A 20,971-nucleotide genomic window follows, 5' to 3' on the forward strand; every position below is an offset into this window, starting at 1 on the left:
AACGCTATGGCAATAACATAAGGTATATGTGGCCAAAAGCTCATAATTCTTATCGTTAATGGTGCTTGTGTCAAACCATGTTGCCACTGTGAACCCTGCGATGAGACATCAGAATCCAGGCCTGCTCCATGCAGTCGCTGTGACGTCAGCCCGAGAGACTCACAGCCGCTCGCTCGAGCAGCAACGGAAACAGCATCACGAGCCTCTGCCGCCCCGTCAACCACCGGATTGATTCTAATGCCAAAAGGATGAATTTATCACATGTTACCGTATATACCATACGATTTTTTAATGACACCAATAGCCTTTAAGTACACTGTACGGTAGCTATTTATTTCCCTCTTTTCGCTATTGATTTTCCAGTAATGGCTGGACTCACGGGCTGCGGCTTTTAGGAGGCAGGTGCATCGTCGTCACACTCGTTGGGCGTCGAAGTGATGGATTCCGCTCCAGCGCAGCGACGAGACGGACGGAACCGAGGTTAACTTTTCCCGTGAACCGACCCTGCGGTGAATAATCGAGTCCGTTCGTGCTGCCGACACTGTGGCGCAGGAACACGGGCGGAGAAGAGGACTCGACCCCTCGCAATTCAATAGTGAATACGTTTAAACGGCCCGAGATTCGTGGAGTGAAAAAGTCATCATGTACACCTGATGACATTTCCATCAATTCATGGAAACCTTTGCTTTTGGGTGAACAAAACGCTGCTATTTCGATTCTTGGGATAACCTGTTATTTATTCTGTATAGATTAACAAGCTACGATCAAACGTCGCAAAGATGATGGAGCTGGACGAGGTGGTGTATCAGGACGATTATGGGTCCGTATCTGTCATGTCAGAGCGGGTATCGGGCCTGGCCAGCAGCATCTACCGGGAGTTCGAGCGCCTCATCAAGAGCTACGATGAGGAGGTGGTGAAGGAGCTGATGCCACTGGTGGTGAATGTGTTGGAGAACCTCGACTCGGTTCTGACGGAGAACCAGGAGCATGAGGTGGAACTGGAACTGCTGAAGGAGGACAACGAGCAGCTCATCACGCAGTATGAACGGGAGAAATCGCTCCGCAAACAGGCGGAGGAGGTGAGAGCGCCGCCGCCTATTTTTTTGTGTCTATTTTGGTCATACACAATAATACCATGACTCCACCAGGTTATCATTCTATTGTCATTAACCAGAGGGGAGCACTTTGTTAAATTTGACTGGGTTATGTAAACAATTACATTGGCTCTTCAGAATGAAATGTTACCTTTTACGATTCACCCATGTCAGGTCGTTTTGAAACTGAGATCATCTGTTTTTGAGCTGGTCAATAAAGTGTCTTCAAATGTGCATTGTGATGCATGTGGCTGTAATGCAACTTTACCAAACACGTTTTTATCAAATGACTTCCAATGACATTCTATACTTTGAGAAACTCAAAAATGTTATTCATCTGTGTGTCCGGTTGTAGTGAGTAAATCTCTCTACATGACTGTCTTGTACGCGCTTGCAAATAAATAATACAAAGATGAATACACTTGACTTCGTCCATTTCTGGCATCAAAATATGCACCGCTACCGTGGTCAAGACAGCAGCTAGGGGACAGATGCCGTTTAAACACTGACGTCGCTAAAATGTCTCCCAACACTACACCCAAAGATGCTGGCGTATTGGTTGTTATGCTTGAGTAGGCATGCAAATAACATGTAAGTGTTCAGTTTTAAAAGTCACTAATAGGACAGATTTAGAGTGTGAATGTAAAGAGAGGGTGAAAAAGCTTCAGAGAAGAGTGCAGTGACTTCATGTTTGCAACAAGAGATATAGAAAGAAGAAAATGGGAAATTAAGGCTTTTATTCAGTAACATGAATGATAGAGTAGTCTACAGGCAATTCTCCTCTTCCATTTCCTCTCTGAATTTCAGCATACTGTGAATGGTGGGGTTAGCCGCAGCGATCCTCACATGTATCTGCTTGTTTGGCACAGGTGTCTAATGTAATTGAACGCTATGACCCATAAAAGTCTGTGGTTATTGTCAATTGAATCTTTTTATTTTACACACAGGTTCGTATATCCTTAGAATCGTGTAAAGAGACAATGTTTCATCATTGAGCTTTTTTTGCAAGGCTTGTTGATGTGCTGATCTTGTAGTGTCCTTTGCTAAACCAATGGTGGCCGGAAGAGAGTTTTGCATGTATGTTTTGAAAATGCAACATTGCTTGAGTAGTTAAAGATGTGTTTTGGGTTCAAATGACAGCAGGTGAAGGAGGATAAGGAGGCTAGCTGACGCTGTAACCCGATTCTGATCTTATGAGACAGACTTGGAGCACACAGTGAGAGATAGAGAGAGCGAGAGAGAGAGAGCAGCATTCTCAAATTTCTTTTCCTGTGGGATTATGGCAGACTATAATGCACACCGTCAGGACAACCATCTCTCACAGTCTTTCTCTTACAGACCGCATCATATACAGACTGACATTTTGTATATGAAAACAACAATTTTCAACCCTCATAAGAAAAAGCATGTCTGTAATTTAGCATCATTAACAATGAAAACACCAGCAAACAGAAAGACTTTCAGACTGCTGTGCTGATCCAGTAGTGTAAACTTAGATCTTGATGTGCATGAGATTTATTAACATGCTCTATATTCACGTCTGTCTAATGGAAAGGGGCAGGACAGGTGCACCTGGCTCTTGCCAGAGTTGTCACATATGATTAAATGGCTGAATATTCATTCTGTTAATCTTCCTGTCCAGAATGAGTAGACAAAACTTAAATGACTTTGCATTGTCATTACGTTATGAAAACTATAACTTAAGGTAACAATGGCTCTAATCACAAATCTAGTTGATTTGCTACAGTAGGTTCAGATTGTTCTGTATGACTATAAATCAATGACCTGATTAGTCCATGGAGATGTTTGAAATGAGGGAATCTGAATTGCATGTGTGTTAGAGTGTGTTTGGTTCTTCCTCTCTTTGGGATTACTGAATTCCAGGAGGTTGTCTGTGACTGGGCCGCACTGCAGAAAGAGCCTATTGTGTTCCACTTAAATCCTTGCAGCTCAAAGTCACCACACACGGCACATGGTCATGGTAAACCCTACAGTGTGGGGACCGAATGTTACCACAAAGATAATAATACCAGTAATGTAGGATCTTGTGGGGACATTTTTGTTATCCATGAGGAAATTATTTGAAAATGTGAAAATGCAGAAAGGTTTGTATGCTAGGTTATCCATCAAATTAAATACATGAAAAACAGATCAATATTCTTCTTCTTCACTTTTTTGTTTTATGCCTGTAAAAGAAAGGATGTGACCTTGTATGAATGTTTTTGTGTTAACAGAAGTTCATTGAATTTGAAGATGCCTTGGAGGGCGAAAAAAAGGAGTTGCAGTCTATGGTGGAGTCCTTGGAGCTACAATCAAAACAACTTGAGCTGAAGACCAAGAATTACGCTGACCAGAGTAAGTCCATGCTGTCAAATACACACATGTACTTAATTGTACACATTGAAACAAATAAAGTTTTCAGCATCTTGACTTAAGAAGATGTTCCTCTTCTGTAGTTTCTCGTCTGGAAGAACGAGAATCAGATATGAAGAAAGAGTATAATGCTCTTCACCAGCGCCATACGGAGGTCAGTCAAACCCCAACAAACATTAAAAACTCAAAGTCATTCAAACCCTTCACATTGCATACATTACACAGTTTAAACACTGATATCTGTTTGACTCTCTTCAGATGATACAGACATACGTAGAACACATTGAGCGCTCCAAAATGCAACAGGGAACCGGCAACCAGGAGTCCACAGGCTGCGGACGGGCGTGAGTAATATTTATGTGTACATATTTGTTTAGCACAAATGGTGCTATTCAAAGCCATTGTTTAGTTTTCGGAATGTGTATGGGATTCTCTATGAATTTCATTGAATTATGAGGACATTTGTGTTTTTAAAATGCTGTTTTGTGGGTCACAAGAAGAATCTCTTAAATGAAGTACAACTTTTGTGAATTAAATTAACCCAGAAATATTATCTTACTGTAAAAATTCATACTCTCTTATTTGGTAATTGTGTCATTTTACTGCTTACTGCAGTGGATGTGTAGGCATTTGTAGGTCTGGATGATACAAAATGGCCCATTTGGTGGGTGAACTGATGGTGTTGTTAGGAGCTGGCTGGTGATGCTCAGTGACATCTTGTCTTGTTTTGCTGAATCAGAACTAGGGTTTGGCTCACTTAGTCAGACTTGGTACATGTCGGCCCACATTTAACCTCTTAAGCACTGAGGCATATATTTTTTTATTTAATAGAGTGCCCGACCAACATACATTAGAGCTTATTGATAAAAATGATCTCAAATAATAACAATTTTACAATAATTTGAATGTGGTAGATCAGTAATATTCTTGAGAGTAAGAGTTTTCATTTGAAAAGTGAGTCATCTATGTTTTGTAAGTTGGTGGAAATTGGGAAAAAAAGAAAAGCTTTCAAAAGATACCATCCCTAGTTTGCTACACAGTTTTATGTGTCATCAAAATTATATTAAATTATTAATTTATCAATTTGGATTCAGAACAGAGGTTGACCTTGACATCTACTTACTGAATGTATGAAAATGATTTGTCGTAACCTCCATAACACGTTCCCTTATCATTGGTCATTGTGACATGTCATTGTTTGCAATCTCATCATGCTTTCAGTTTCAACATGGACTTATGACAAGAATCCCATCTTTTTACCAGTAACCGTTATGTTGTATGTAACACGTTTACTGTGTGTTGATGTAAGTATTCATTATGTGTGCATGTGGGTGTTCACTTTCTTTTTGTCTCTTTCTTTCTGTGCGTGTGCTGCTGTGTGTGTCTGCAGTCAACGACACACCTGGAGGAAAAGGTAAAATGCCCAACTATCTCTGACATTTCCCCCAAACCTATTTTGCGCTTACCTCCCATTCAAAGTTTTTCATTAAAGTACGAAACCACTGCCCCATCTGTCTTCTGTAAAGATCAAACCAAAAAACATTTCTGGTTTAATAGTCAGAGACTCAGGAACGAGTACCTCTTTCTCCTCTGTGAGTTTTGTGTGCATTCATCCTGTCCGCCAAATTTCTAGGTGCATTTTGTGTGTGACACCCTGTGTACACTGGACACAATCGGTGACATGATGCGACTCATTGAGACGGCTTGAAACAAAACTGTGACATTCATTTCATTTTCCCATGATAACAAATAAAAATCATTAGTAAAATTGGTGTAAATAGACAGGGTGTAAATAGGTCAGCTTAGTGTAAAGCACTACCATTTACCTTCTTCACCCTCTCTTTCTTTCTACAGTAAAACAGAGCGCCCTCCGTCACTGAGTTTGTATCCTGGTGGAGATGGCATGGTACGTGGGGGTCCTGGGGGGGCTAGAATGGTTTCGTCAGATGTCTGGCATTCCAGCGATCTCAGCAGGCCTGTCTACGCCCCTGGTAACCAGGTGTGACAGATATGGCTCTGCCCCAAAGTGCCAGGGGAGGAGTCAGAGTAGTCATCATTCTGTCAGCCGCTCTCTGTTATACCTGCTTGTGTCAGGTCAATGGGTGATTGTTGAATGGACACCAGCAGGTCTACAGGGGTCTTTTTTGGTTTGGACGTTCATGATTTACCCTTTTCATTTCTTTACTTTTGTTCAGTGAGATGAACAGATCTGAGATGAACAGATGTGTTCTATTCAATCTTATTTAATAGATTACATCTCATAAAACAACTGTTCTGTAAAGGAAATGTGATGTGATATGTGTGTGTGTCCTTCCATTTTCCTAGAATTCAAGTACGCCTATGGCAGTTTGAGTTACTGCTTTATTTGATAATGCTTAATTTCTCTGGACTTTTCATATCTTGTTATTTTAAGTTGTACTGTACATAAATGAGTATATAAAAGAACAACTTTTGATCATAACTCTTTTGTTTTAGTTAAATGGGCATGATGTTTGTGATCTTTGAGCCTGTATTGTGTGTGATTTGTTAAATTCTCTCTTTAGGAGGACGGCTCTGATTCAGACTCCGTTGCAGCCACGCCCAGCAGCACAGGCAGCAAATCAAATACTCCGACCTCATCTGTTCCTTCGGCAACAGTTACTCCTCTTAATGATGGGCTGGTATCAATGGGAGAGTTTGAGACGTCCCGGGGGCGGAGCCGCAAAAATGCAAAGCGTCTTAGTAGAAACATGGAGGTGCAAGTCTCTCAGGAAACCAGGAATGTCAGCATTGGTGAGAGAGACGAGATCATTTTGCGAAAACAAGAAAAGCTGTTACACAAACATAATAAAAAAATATATTTCTTCACATTTCGCAAAAAGGGTTCCAAAACAATGTTGGAGAAAGTAATGACATTTTGTACAGTAAAATAAATGTGTGTTGTTCTTTAAACTATGTATTTGTGCGTGTGTAGGTATGGGCAGTAGTGATGAATGGACAGAATTTCAGGAAATTCTAGACTCGACACCTGAGATAGACATGTGCATGGACCCTCGAATCTTTGGAGGAGGAAACAGGTAAACATATACCACACACCTAAATGCAGTACTAAACTAACAGTAAACATCTTTATTTTAGCTGAAAGTACCATTGAAGTCAAATTTATGTTATGTTGTTTTGTTTTAAAGGTGCTGTGTGTAATTCTTTTGAGGATCTATTAACAGAAATGCAATATAATAAACATAACTATGTCTTCAGAGGTGTATAAAGACCTTACATAATGAAGCGTTATGTTTTTTTTACCTTAGAATGAGCTATTTCTATCTACATACATCGCGGGTCCCCTTGCATTGAATTCAACATGTATTTTCTACACTAGCCCTAAACGGACAAACTGCTCTACCAGAACGCGTTTCTTTAATATGTTATCGTTAAACAAAGAAGTAAAAAAACATGATGACATCTTTGTCGTAATGCTTTGAAAGGGAGGTCTGAGCCGTTGGTTGTAATTCACAACCACGCCGCTAGAAGTGCTCCTTTAAAAGAATAAGTAAAACACTTGCTAAAACGTTGCCTACATGTGCAATGAAATGAGGATACCAATACTGACTAAATATTCTCGGTATATAAAATATTCTTTTGAAGTCCTTCTCAGGGCATAGTGAATGAGGCGTTTGGCATCAACACAGACTCTCTGTACCACGAGATCAAAGACGCCAAGTCTGACATCATCGGCGATGTGGATGCTGGAGCTGAACTTCTCGGTAGGCTTGAGGAACTTATAAGTAATCTACACACCAGTAAACCTACATCCATTATGAAATATGTTTCATGTATTGTTATTATATATTTGTTTATTTTGAGATTTAAGCATCATAGCTAAGCGTATGGCAGCTGAGGGGCTGTATATCCTTTGTATTTTGCACTTTAAACTGCACGCCTTTTGTCGGGATACTCAAGATTGCTGAAAGTGTCCCCAAAATGGATGCATGCTTCCTGGCTGTATCTTCTGCCCTTTGAACATATAGATCCAGTGAAATTGCTTTGTTTATCCTACTATTTAAGTTGTTTAATTTAAATACTTCCAGTCATTTACTTAGTGGATCTTTTAATTTCTTTCGTTATCAAGGTAGAGCTTCTGTTGATTTGTTTATCTCAGTATGAAGGTGGATCTTTCTTTTGATTGGCCGTCTCACTCACTGACCCTTGACCCCTCTCTGTGCTTCCTTCCTGTGTGTGCTTCTCTCGGCCACACCCCTAGGGGAGTTCTCAGGTGTGTATCTGATCACTGATTGGTTGTCTCTCGTTTTGATTTGCTCCATGCTCTTTGTTATTTTCATTTCAATTAAATATTGTCATCACTTTAGTAAGAGCAAGAAAGCAGAATCTCACTTTTAATAAACAATCATGCAAACATAGCATTATTGAAAAATTATAGTTCTGTGCCAAGTTGTTATTACTGTCTTTTGTGAAAACTAGGAATAAGCAAATAAAATAATATAAATGCTTATTTAATAAAGATTGCTGAAACATTTTGCTTTCTACTTTTAATTAATACAAAAATCTTAAAATGTAATAAACCAGAACATGCATGAAAAAAATACCAGGGGCCTTATTTATAGAATGTTGTGTGATTTTACGAAAATTTCTCAAATGTACGCACTTAAAATGCATGTACGCCTCTCTACCAGATGTGAAGTCATCATGATCATGAATTGCACACAGCAAACAGTTTCAGATCTTCATATTTTAAAGATGTCTAATTAATGTCATTGAAATATGAAATGGCACCTGTCAACGTCCAAATCCTTTACTAGCGGCAAGAATGACTAGCATATCCAAAAACCTGCAGCACTCGTACAAGCAAAAGTGCATACGTCTGCTCAGACCCTGACGTGGCGCCAACCCTTATCCACAGCAAAGATTGTTTTTATGAACATTGCTGTGGATTTACGATCAAATTTGTGCGTACGCAACTTTTTAAATGAGGCCCCAGCTTTTTTTCATTTTGGTTTATAATCAACTGTAAAACTGTTTGTGTGACAAATTTCTTTATCTTTAATCTCTAACATGTGCCTATGCATTTGTTTGTCTCTCTACTCTCAATCTTTTCTAATGTCATCTTTTTGACCCTAACATCTTTAACATACTTATACACTCTTCCTTTGCTCCACTATCCTGCATCTTTCATATGTCCTCTGCTCTTTGTTTCAGTCCGGGATGATTTCTTTGGTAAGGCTCACAGCCTGCTTATGGGCTACTTCACTCTTTTTGCTTTCAGTTGGACACTGTGACACATTACTGTGCTGTCATTATTTGTAGTTGTGCCTCTGTATGATTTTCCGCTGTGCTTGTGTTCTTCTATTCTTCTAAGCCTAGTATTTACTTTGGCCTCTCAGTGCTGTGCTTCAAAATGCATGGCTTTACTGTTATAAGAACTGCTGTAATTGCTTCTAAAATAATCAAATTTCTTATCATTTAGGTTTTTCTTAGCTTGGTTGTTCACAGTTCAAGTTAGACTATGCCATATACATTTTTAATATATGAAACATTGCATGTTGGAATAATAAACAATTAATGAATATGGTTATATGATGTGGTCTGATGTTGTTCTGTGTATTTTCAACAGGAATGGGAAAAGAGGTGGAAAATTTACTAACAGAGAACAAACAGCTATTGGAGACAAAGTAAGACTACTTTCCTACTGTATGTTTGTTTGTTTGTGTGTGTGTGTGTGTGTGTGTCAATGCATGTATGCATCTCTGTGTATTAGTGTTAAACAACATGTACCCACCTGATCTTGTAGTGCCATCCCTAAAAGAGAAAAAAGACTCCTACTTCTTCTCTACTCCTTTTCTTATAATCATTTATGCATTGACTTATAAAAATGATTAACATAGTCCTTAATGGCATATAGATGGTTTTAAAGCAACAATATAAACTTGTTTTGCACATGCACATATTCGTGGACTGCCCTTAATTTACGGTACACATTTGCAAATAATACAATGCCTGTAGAACATTTCTGACGAAAAGAAACCGAGAAGAATCGGTACGTGGCTAAATTTGCCTCTCCAATATTTCCAATGTAGACTGCGAGACCTAGTTAAACCGCTAGATGTCTTTGCCCATAAGGGTTTATTAGATGCCACAAAACTACATGACACATTCAACAAAATGTTTATTTAATAAAATTAACATACAACAAAATGCAGTCCAGGCACACAGGTCCGATGAAACCGTCTATAAAATGTCACACCGGAGATGTGCAGACATTAGCCATCGACATCCATAACTACCTATTTTGATGATGCGATGTGTCATGTGTAGGAATGCACTGAACATTGTGAAGAATGACCTCATTGCTAAAGTGGACGAGCTGTCAAGTGAACACGAAGTTCTTCGGGAAGAACTGGAAACAGTGAAACAGTCCAAGGTCAAAGTGGACCATCGAGTTAAAGAACTGGATGAGGAGCTAAGGAGGTAAAACCTTCTAAGGAGGTAAAAACTGATGTTTCTGTGATGCTAAACCACACAGGTCTAAGTCTCTCTTTCATTTAAGGTTGAGGGCCGAAGCTTTAGGATCATCTCAGGATTGTAAAGATGAAGGTGGAGAAGATGTAAGTAGCCATATTTCAAACCTAATGTCTCAAATAACCCTGTTAACTTTCATCATACTGTAAGTTGCATCTGCTATTATTAAAAAATAAATTCAGAACCACCATCAGTGGTTGACAAAGAACATATTTTTGATGATCGCATTAGGCTAGCTTTATCTTGCTTTATCCGTTTTCATTTAAAAATTCTACAAATTATAAATCTCTAACCTTCTCACAACGCTTACATATTTCATGTATTAGTTGCTGTAAAGGACTAAAACACTAACCTTCGCACCACTCTTTGCCTTGTGGCTCTATGGTCCAGTACTCATCTCCGCTGCAGGATGATGTTGCCATGACGCAGAGGCGTCGCTTCACGCGTGTGGAGATGGCCCGTGTACTGATGGAACGAAACCAGTACAAGGAGAGACTGATGGAGCTTCAGGAGGCTGTGCGCTGGACCGAGATGATCAGGTGAGAGAGATGGAAAATACATGCACACTAATATGTTTGCCCCTCCTGGACTGAGCATCTCACAATTCCGCCACATTCGTTTGTCGTCACATAACTTAATCTTCTCTTTGTCCACTTTCTTTTCACAGGGCTTCTCGAGAGAGCCCTGCACTACCTGAGAAGAAGAAATCTATAATCTGGCAATTGTAAGTATTTCACCAGTTTTAGAGTTTTAAGAGACTGATTCACACAGTTGAAATGTTGACATTACGTTTATATCACTTTCCCATTCCCTCTTTCTCTCTCCAGCTTTGCACGTCTTTTCAGTTCTTCTTCCAGTCCTCCTCCAGTGAAGCGACCTTACAACAGCGTCAACATCCACTATAAGTCTCCTTCCATTGGTGGCTACAATCAGCGACGCTCACAAACCATGTGTCAGATCTCCACTTCCAACTGCATACTGGAGTTCATGCCTGAAGAGTGAGAAAAAGCAGATGCATACGTGTCTGTGTCCTCACATTCTCATTCACACATGTTTGTTCAACCTCCTTCTGTGTCCACCCTATAGTGTATTCTCTCTCTCTGGCAGGCTGATGCCCTCAAAATGCTTTGTGCTAATGCTGCATTTGACACGTTTTACACTATTTGTGAGGTTATTTTAGACATTTCACCCGCATAGTCAAAAGCTAAAGCCGTACACACAAACACACACATAATAAGTTAACCATCTAAATGAGGACGTGCTGTTTTGATGTACTCTAACATGATCAAACTGTACACATATACATAAATGAAACAAATGAACATTTAGCATTTTTACAATTGAACAGATCTTTACAATATTAATGGATGCCCCTTCAGCGTTGTTTTACAGATTTTTGCAAAATACACTACCATTTTTAATAACATACATGAATAATATAAAAATATTAATTAAAGATGAATTTGACTGAAAGCATCATTTAGGTCCTTTTTACACATTCCAATGATATCATGATAATATCATTATTGGGAATTCTTTAGGCCCTACTTTTATTCATCACGTTCATCTCAAAACGTTTTGTTCACGTACATTACAGATGAATGCGTGTGTTGCCATGTGCTTTTCTCATCCTGTGTTAACACTTAACGCTTCACATCTCGCCGTGTGTATGTCTGTTGCATTTCTTTTCGGCCTCGGCAGGCTGGCTGGCTGATTCTCTTGCTCTTTCGCTCAAGCTCTCTCTCTTTCTCTTTCTCTTCGTCCTGTAGACTGCCCAGTAATGGTGTTGCGTCTCTCCTCAGCGATTCGGCACTCTGTACCCGCAGAGAGCAGCGTCGCGAGCAATACAGGCAGGTGCGCGAGCACATGCGCCGGAAAGACGGCCCCATGCAGACGTGCGGCTGGAGTGTCCCATCCCGACTCAAACAGGTATCTGGACTAAGGTTGACCTCTGACAGCAGTGCATCACCAGACCTAGGCTATACTGGAACAAAGTTGACCATTGCTGCAGTATGTATGCACTTCTGCAGTATTGAATAATGCAATACAATGGACTTGACACAAACTTACAAATGCACAACAATCCAGTTTTAAAAAATCTAATTTAAACAAGTACTGTTTATTTTTTACTATTGTTTTGTTTAAAATGTTTTGCCAAAAAGGGAAAAATAAGAAAGTTTACTGGCCAATAATATTTCAAAATGTTTTGTATCATGTTTTTAAATATATACTTTTGTTCTTATAATAGTGGAGTTGATTAGCTGTGTAGCTCTTTAGCTTTTCTTCTATGCATGTTTGTAAAAAGTCGCTGGGTCTCTCGCAGCATCATACATGCGCCGATCTCGTGCCATACTTCATCTGTTGCATCATTTGGACACATCGTAACTTGTTCTGCTTAGTTTCCTCATGTTTTGATGGTTAAATTAAAAAAAGATTCCACAAACGTGTCACCAAAGCCAATTTGCATTTGGAGCTTGCAAGATATTAAAGATGGCTTTTGGGCTGTCATTGGCCGTTTCTCAATGTGCGTTCTTCAGCGGTCTATTTCCTCGTGTTCTCACTCTACGTCATCAATAACAGTCAAAGTCTGTCCCTATACTTAAGAACAGAGAATGCATGAAAGTAACCGGACGTGTTCTCGATATCAAGGATGCATCGAATGTCCCAGAAGTCACTGCGGCGCATCCATCCAAGTTTGTTCTTCCGAGGCTGCCTCGCAAGCCGGTCTCCATGAGAACACAAGTCCGTTCTTTGCGATCTTGGAATTGAGAAACAACTTTAATGAAAGTAGAAGGATGTGTTCTTGATATCAAGGATGCATTGAATGCAGACTTGAACGTCCTGAACCCCCTTGAAGTCCCATAAGTCACTGCGGCACGTCCATCCAAGTTAACTTTTCCGAGGCTGACTCGCAAGACGGTTCTTCGAAAGAACACAAGTCCGTTCTTTGCATTCCTGGAATTGAGAAACGGCCATAATTCATTTGAAGGTCAAGGAAAGGGGGCATAAAAGCTCAAAACTAAAACTGCACTTAGGTTGTTGTTGCATTGTCTTGTCAGCTGATATGGCAACCGTATGGGGTTGCTGTGCTGACAGTGTGTTTGTCAGGATTGCCGTGGTGACAGTGTCGCCGTGGCTCTAACTGTGATCTCCCACAGAATGGCTCCCAGGCGGAAAGTGCCCAAGATGCCACAGCGAAGAGGACGCAGGCAAGTCTGAGCGGCAGAGGGCCAGCATGCACCTCTCCCACCCTGCCCCTTTAAATCCCAGAACCTAACCTGTCTCTACCTCATTTACATTTACATTTATTCATTTGGCAGAATGATAACTCAGGCAGCAAATCATAATGCCATCACAGGATGAACATGTCTTTGCTAGTTGAATACTTATATATATAGTTTAGAAATGAACCTTATGGTATTCGTAGCTTTTGATAAAAATCAACCAGCGAAGAGTAAAACTGTAGCACTCCTGTTTACTAAATGCTGCTAATGCTTTTAACACAATGTTCATTGTAGGCATTTAGCTGAAACATTATTATTTAAGATGCCAGTGTTATTATTAAGATAAAGCTTACTGGACAGTTTCTCATAAAATACCACAGATTCCCATGAGAACATGACATCTTAACGCACCAGTTTACACTTAGTACCAAATTAAATTGACCCATATCCTAACCTCTCCCTGTCTAAAAGCTGTTTTATCCACCCCAAACATTTGCTGACAGTAGAGTGTAGATTAACATCTGCCTTGCAACCCTCTATCATACTCTATTATGCTGCTCTGGTTTGCTGTTCTTTGTCTGGATCCAGGCAGTCTGATCCGAAGCAGGATGAAGGCATCCTTCTTGTATTGTGTAGCACTGATCTTATTGACTATGATCATCTGAACATCACTGCCCTACTGTGTCCTCACAGGTGACTGAGAAAGAAGATACCCGCATGAAAAATGTCCCTGTGCCGGTATATTGCCGCCCTCTGGTGGAGAAAGATCCTAACAGGAAGGTACAGGACACACACAAGCAGACCAAACCTAAGGTTTCATTTTTTACTGCTATGAACATAGATTCTTGGTCTTTTGCACAGCTGTGGTGTGCAGCTGGTGTAGATCTGACTGGCTGGAAGACGTCCAATCAGGAGGCTGCTGGCGTTAAGCCGTCCAACGGCTCGGATCCATTGATCGGTGAAGATGAAGGCGGAAACAAGAGCGAGCATAGCTCACCAGAGAAAAAGAAGGTCAAGAAATATAAAAACAAAACAAAGATATAAAAAATATTTAATTATATAAACAGTTTTGGACTAGATTTTTAAAATGCTTGCAAAGGGAAAAATACAGTATACGAAGACACAGTTCAGAAACTATAGTTTTATTGGGCATTTAAATTTACATTTAGGCATTTGGCAGACGCTTTTATCCAAAGTGACTTACATTGCATTATGCTGTACATGTTACATAGGTATCTGCAATCCCCTGGGATCGTACCCACAACCTTACGTTTTTACATTACATTTTTACACTGAAAGATTAAAACAATATACATACAAATTTTAAGGGTCAAATAAGACCCAGTCTGTGAAAACCCACCTTAAAGTGCGAGTTCACCCAAAAATGTATATTCTGTCGTCATTTACTCACACTTTTGTCATTTCAACCTTTTATGAACACAAAAGAAGATATTTCAAAGAAAATCGCTGTGTTGTAACCGAACAGCACTGGCCCCCATTCACTTCTATTTTAAATCAATGGGGACCAGTTAAAAACATTCTTCAAAATATCTTCTTTTGTGTTCTGCAAAAGGAAGAAAATCCTTTCTATAGTATTTATAATTTTGAGTACTCTATCTTGAAAATGTTGCCATCCTGTTTTTAATGTAATCTCAGAATTAGATTATGATTTCACAGACGGGGTCACAGACATTTCTTTTTGTTCTCATAATAATTAAACAGTATGTTCACATTACACTTGTCTCTGTTTTGAAGCCTAAGGAACTGCATGAGACTGACTCCATGAGCAGCCGCGTGTGGATCCTGACCAGCACTCATTCAGCTAGCAAGGTGGTCATCATCGACGCAAACCAGCCCTGCTCACTAGTAGACCAGTTTAACGTCTGTAACGCCCATGTGCTGTGCATCTCTAGTGTTCCAGGTTAGTGTACCTGCCCTTGAAAGATGATCTTTTATATTACATACAAATAAAAATGTTATATTACAACCAAATACAAAATGGGTCTTCAATACAGGTAACACAGAGACTGACACCAGTCCAGACATGTGAATGTTACATCATTTTTGATTACAGTAACTGGCATATTTTCAGGCTTACTGTATGTGTGTAGGTGCCAGTGAGAGTGATTACCCGGCAGGTGAGATATTTTTGGAGCAGCAGGGTGGTGATGGTGCATCAGAGGAGAAGGGCGGAGTGGAGGGAATGTTGGCAGGCATTACAATTGTGGGATGTGCCACCAACTGCAGTGTAGTACGTAGCAACTGTTCGTCTCGCACCGATACGCCTGTGCAAGACCGAAGCCAAGGTAAAGTCAATGCTGAATTCCATGCTGAACTGTTTATGAAACACACATTACTTACTAGTCTTGCATTGCATGAACATCATATAATGCAACCACAGTTTTTAAAATCAATGCCTTCATTTAGAATTTAGGAAACTGTCTCCCTTTAAATTGCACATTTATTTGTATTGTGTCATACCTGAATGGTGCATATCCCTGATGCATTGGTTTTTATGTGTTTTCTTTTATATTTGTTATATATTTAATACTTTAGCTCCTACAGCTCCTGTGTGTAGAAGCTTGGCTGTATCACAGTCTGCAGAGGAGGCAACAGAAGCCATTGAGGTGTCAGAGGAGGCGGCACCAAATGAGAACACCAACATCACCCTCAGAGCCTTCACCGAGCATGTCTTCACCGACAACACACGCAGGTACCTCACACACGTTAATGTACCAGATGTAAATGTCCTCTGTAAGGGCTCTGTTTTACTTTTGTTTTATCATATCTGTATTATTTTATTTGTTTCATGCTAATTTATTATCAAGCTTTTTCAGTGGTTGAAAAATGTGTCCAGTCACATAGTCGAATCATCATGGGAGTGGTTAGATTGTGTATACATCGTATTATGTATGTACAGTAGGCTGTTGTGTATTATGTAAAACATTCACCATTAAAACGAACCAAGCACTGTGTTGTGATAGAGATTATAGCGATATCTATAAACTAGGTTATAGATATTATACATACATACGATCATTTTAGTTTGGAAACCATTTAGGCATATGTGTTCTTTGTTTTATTCTGACTCTCTGTGTGAATTAGTGAGGCGGGCATACCAAAGGAACAGGTAGCATCAGCTCCTAAAGATTCTGAGGAAGTAGGAGACGATGTTGCAGGAACAAGTGCGGCTCCCACCATGTGGCTTGGAGCACAGAATGGCTGGTAGGCATAAGATCCCCCCCTCTCTCTCTATATATCTCTGTTTTCTCTTTTTTTCTATAACACACATACATGTTCAAAACATTCATTTTTTGTTTTTACGGTATCATAACTTATGGCTTTAATAATTTTGTAGACATTGCATTTTTATTAATGTTATAAATCCACTGTGTATATTGGTATTTTGGTACATTTCCTTAAACACTCTGTAATGCCAACTGAAACCTTTTTTCTGCAGGCTTTATGTTCACTCTGCAATGTCAAACTGGAAGAAATGTCTCCATTCGATCAAACTTAAAGACTCTGTACTAAGTTTGGTGTAAGTACAATATGAAAGTGTCTGTATATGCCAGAACAATTGCATATGATGAAGGTGAACACCTGTTATGTCTTATAATTTTGTTTATGTCTAATGATCTTTTTGCATTGTAGGCATGTGAAGGGCAGGGTTCTGGTTGCATTAGCCGATGGCACTCTTGCTATCTTTCACAGAGCTGAAGGTTTGCCTTATCTCACACATATTAAACTCATTATCTGTCTCTTGATCTTAATGATTTTTTATATTTAACATATTTTATTGACATAAAGCAAAAAGGATCACACCAATGTGAATACCAATGCATGTTCTGTGTGAATTTTGCACATAGACGGACAGTGGGATCTATCTAACTATCATCTAATGGATTTGGGGAGACCTCACCACTCCATCCGATGCATGGCTGTGGTGCATGACAGAGTCTGGTGCGGTAACAAGAACAAGATCCATGTCATCCAGCCCAAGAGTATGCAGATTGAGGTCCGCCCAAGTGAAAATATTTTATTAATCTCCACTGTTTCTCCAACATTGTACATAGATCAGAAATTCTTCATTTACTTTATGTTTTTGTCCGAAAATGTTTGTACCCTTTCCTCTATGTTTCGCATTTTATCTTGATTTCGGGGTTTTCATTTGGTATCTCCATTCCCTCTCTGCTTCATACAGAAATCGTTTGATGCTCACCCACGCAAAGAGAGCCAGGTGAGGCAGCTGGCGTGGATCGGTGATGGCGTCTGGGTTTCCATTCGTTTGGATTCTACACTTCGCTTGTATCATGCGCACACACACCAGCATCTACAAGACGTGGATATTGAGCCATATGTCAGCAAGATGCTCGGTAATGCTTCGTTTTTTTTCGTGACCTAGCATCAGATTTATTAAATCAGTATATGAAGTATTATTAAATATTATTGTTTATTTAATTGTGAAAATAAGTTGACCTTACAAGAACAGTGTTTGTTATTATATGTGACCCTGGATCACAAAACCAGTCTTAAGTAGGACAGGAACATTTTCAGTATAAGCCTACATTTACATTGTATGGGTGATTTTTCTTTTATGCCAAAAATCCTTAGGATATTAAGTTAAGATCACGTTCCCTGAAGATATATTGTAAATTTCCGACCATTAATATATAAAAATGTTATTTTTGTGAGTTGATGGAATGCTACAGGATTAACAACTTCAAAAGCAATTTTCTCAATATTTTGATCTTTTGCACCCTCAGATTCTAGAGTTTTAAATGGTTGTATCTCTGCCAGATATTGCCATATCTTAACAAACCATAAATCAATGGAAATTTTAAAATAAAAAAATTGACCTGTAAGACTTGTTGTCCAGGGTCACATATATAGAGGCATATTGCCTTTTATATAAGTCTGGCGACAGTAAGAATTTACATTCTGCTGTATTGTCTGTGATTGGCAGGTACCGGAAAGTTAGGCTTCTCTTTCGTCAGAATTACTGCTCTGCTGATTGGAGGAAACCGGTTGTGGGTGGGGACTGGAAATGGAGTCATCATCTCTATTCCTTTGACTGAAAGTACGTCGTGGGGATACACACCCTGCAAACATACACCAAAATACCATCCTTTTTTGTATTATTGATCAACCCGATCACCTTTTGCTCTAGAGCACACCCATAGACTTAAGATATTTGGTCATATTTCTGGTAAAGCTGGTTAACCAAGGAAGTATTGATATTTAGAGGCTTGATAAAGGCCTTAGAACACCAGCAAACAAAACACATATTTATACTTGGCAGATGCTTTACCTTGAGATAAAGATATACTTTTTATCAGTACAGTATACATTCTATCATTTAATGTGTTTCATGGAAATTGACCCCATGACCTTGGCAGTAATATGTATTGTAGATTGGTAGTTGATATCCAACAGAACTATCTTGTCAGCAGCAGATCTAAATCTTACTAACACTTCAGTGCTTAGGTTATCGCCATCGTAGGATTAAACCTTTAACCATTTGTCTGTTCAGCCTCCTTTTATAATCCATTCCCAAGAACCTCTGGGCCACATTTCAGTGATCTCCTTTCTGTCTCAGCTTCTGTCTCTTATTCACTATTTTAATCCCCCTCTGTCACTTTGTCTCATGGGTGTTGCTCTCTTGTCCTGCCCTGTTCCCATTTCCTCTTTCCTATAGCTGTAGTGCTTCATCGAGGTCAGCTCCTGGGACTGAGAGGTAAGTGTAAAACGTACTGACTGTCATACTTTTTTGGATGTCTTGTCATGCTTCATTTGGGTTCAGATTCAATTCACATTATTATCTTAATTCTAATGCTTATAATTCAATAAACTAGATTTGTTTTGATTGTTTTAGCATGTTTCGTTAGCATGGATGATTTACCTCCACATCTTCATTATATTTATTTTTTCATTGTGGTCATAAATGTTATGACCTTCTGTTTTTTTGTTTCTGGGTGCAAACCTGTGTTATAATAAAGCATGCACTGAGCTATTTTTTATTTATTTTAAGACATTCACATTCTTTCTCTGCAGTCTCCAGCAGTATTTTATTTGCACTGGCTATCCCTGTGAATTTCATTGCTTGTTCTTTGACGTTTCTGATCAGCGTTTTCTATTTGTGTGCAGCAAATAAGGTGTCACCCACATCATCAGGAGGTGTGATACATGTATATGCAGATGACAGTAATTCTGAGAAGAGTAGCTTCATACCGTACTGCTCCATGGCTCAGGCTCAACTCTGTTTCCATGGACATCGAGATGCAGTCAAGTTCTTTGTCACAGTGCCCGGTAAGTATCAATATTTTTTTATCACTACTATGGTAGTCAGGTTTTTTTCAGAACTATGCCTCTAACTGGAATACTTAATTCTGATTGGTCAATAATGGTATTCAACAATTGAATATTACATGCTGTAGTATCTCCTAACTTGTATGTTTAATTACATTGATGGTATGATTCTCAAAATGTGTTCAGGCAATGTGTTGGCCACCCTGAATGGTAGCGTGCTGGATAGCCCATCAGAGTCCGAGGGGTCCACAGCAGCCCCAACGGACACAGAAGCACAGAGTGTTCAGAACGTCCTGGTGCTGAGTGGAGGAGAGGGATACATTGACTTCCGTATTGGTGAGAAGCTCTGCATTTTTGTATCTCGACATTGGACTCTAAAATCCCCTACTATTGGTGACTATCCCTTAACGTAATACCGTTCTTTCCAGGTGATGGAGAGGATGAAGAAACAGAAGAAGCAGATGGTGAAGCCCCACAGATGAAGCCAGCACTGTCTAAAGCTGAGAGGAGCCATATCATTGTTTGGCAGGTGTCTTGCGGCCCGGAGTAACACGAAAAGACACTTCCTGTCTACCCCCTCCCCTTCTACCCGTAACTCCAACCCCAAAGACAGAGTATGAAATCTTACCTCCTTCTGTAACTACGCCCAAAATCTGTACCTAAGCTATGTAACTATCACAGCCTTGTAACTACCCTTTTAAAAGTCCTATATTGAGCCCTCCCTTAGCCTGTATCTTCCTACCCTAAATTGTTACTACCTGTACGATCCTTTATTTCCCCTTAAAAGTTTACCAGCCCCACAAAAAAAATATACATAATGTTCAAAACCCTCTGCATCTTATGAATGGCAATTTCAAATTTTAAATGTAAAAAGCTTAAAGCAGTACCAAACTACTTTACTGGAGAAACTACCCAGTTTTTGCCAATGATACCTTATCTTTTACCAATCCGTCAGCACACAGCTTACTGAATGGACACAGGAACCCAGAGAAGCTGGTTGAAATGAATGATTTTGATTTTGAAAAGATTTTCTAGAGGAGAATATCCAGTATCACCTGGCTATGTTTGACTTCATAAAACACAGCAAAAATGTAAATATGGGAATATGGACTGCAGGAAAAGAACGTGAAAGGTGATTTGTGTTGACAATGTAGCACAACCCAAACCAGCTTTTTAATATCCTAATTTAAAAACATTAAAACAATTATCAATCCAATTTCTAGCATTTTCAACCTCAGTGAGATGTGTGCCGAATGGATTTGATAACCTTCCCATGGGATTAAGAATGACGGTTGATGCCTTTGGCTGCAGGTTTGACGGATGGATGTCCCACCCAGTCGCCTTGTATGTAAATCATCACTCTGTGTTCTATATGTGTGGTTAAGTATTAATAAACATGTTTATGTGCTGAAGAACTCTGTGTCTTTAGCGTGATATATTCAACGGGATTTTAAATGA

The 20,971-nt window shown here is 39.5% G+C and overlaps 1 protein-coding gene across 6 annotated transcripts; it reads left to right on the forward strand.

Moving 5' to 3' along the window:
- The first annotated feature begins 152 nt into the window (after nt 1-152).
- On the forward strand, nt 153-20,923 carry mapk8ip3 (mitogen-activated protein kinase 8 interacting protein 3). Of its 6 annotated transcripts, none has more exons than XM_079456532.1 (32): nt 153-1,079; nt 3,329-3,449; nt 3,551-3,621; nt 3,726-3,811; nt 4,858-4,881; nt 5,322-5,373; nt 6,011-6,239; nt 6,421-6,523; nt 7,092-7,231; nt 9,076-9,133; nt 9,777-9,929; nt 10,009-10,066; nt 10,371-10,519; nt 10,648-10,704; nt 10,808-10,978; nt 11,750-11,909; nt 13,139-13,189; nt 13,898-13,984; nt 14,066-14,215; nt 14,960-15,125; nt 15,316-15,510; nt 15,770-15,917; nt 16,310-16,429; nt 16,665-16,745; nt 16,859-16,926; nt 17,074-17,222; nt 17,409-17,580; nt 18,171-18,284; nt 18,903-18,941; nt 19,352-19,513; nt 19,700-19,849; nt 19,942-20,923. In XM_079456532.1, exons 1-32 carry the CDS (start codon nt 780-782, stop codon nt 20,061-20,063), a joined length of 3,906 nt encoding a protein of 1,301 aa, XP_079312658.1. In that variant the 5' UTR covers nt 153-779; the 3' UTR covers nt 20,064-20,923. The 6 variants fall into 6 exon arrangements, with proteins under 6 accessions (XP_079312658.1, XP_079312656.1, XP_079312654.1 ...); XM_079456528.1 differs by having other exon boundaries at nt 162-1,079; nt 5,322-5,466; nt 15,761-15,917; XM_079456531.1 differs by having other exon boundaries at nt 162-1,079; nt 15,761-15,917.
- The last annotated feature ends 48 nt before the right edge of the window (nt 20,924-20,971 follow it).

The sequence above is a fragment of the Barbatula barbatula genome, assembly GCF_947034865.1.
Source record: "Barbatula barbatula genome assembly, chromosome: 5".
Lineage (NCBI taxonomy): Eukaryota > Metazoa > Chordata > Actinopteri > Cypriniformes > Nemacheilidae > Barbatula > Barbatula barbatula.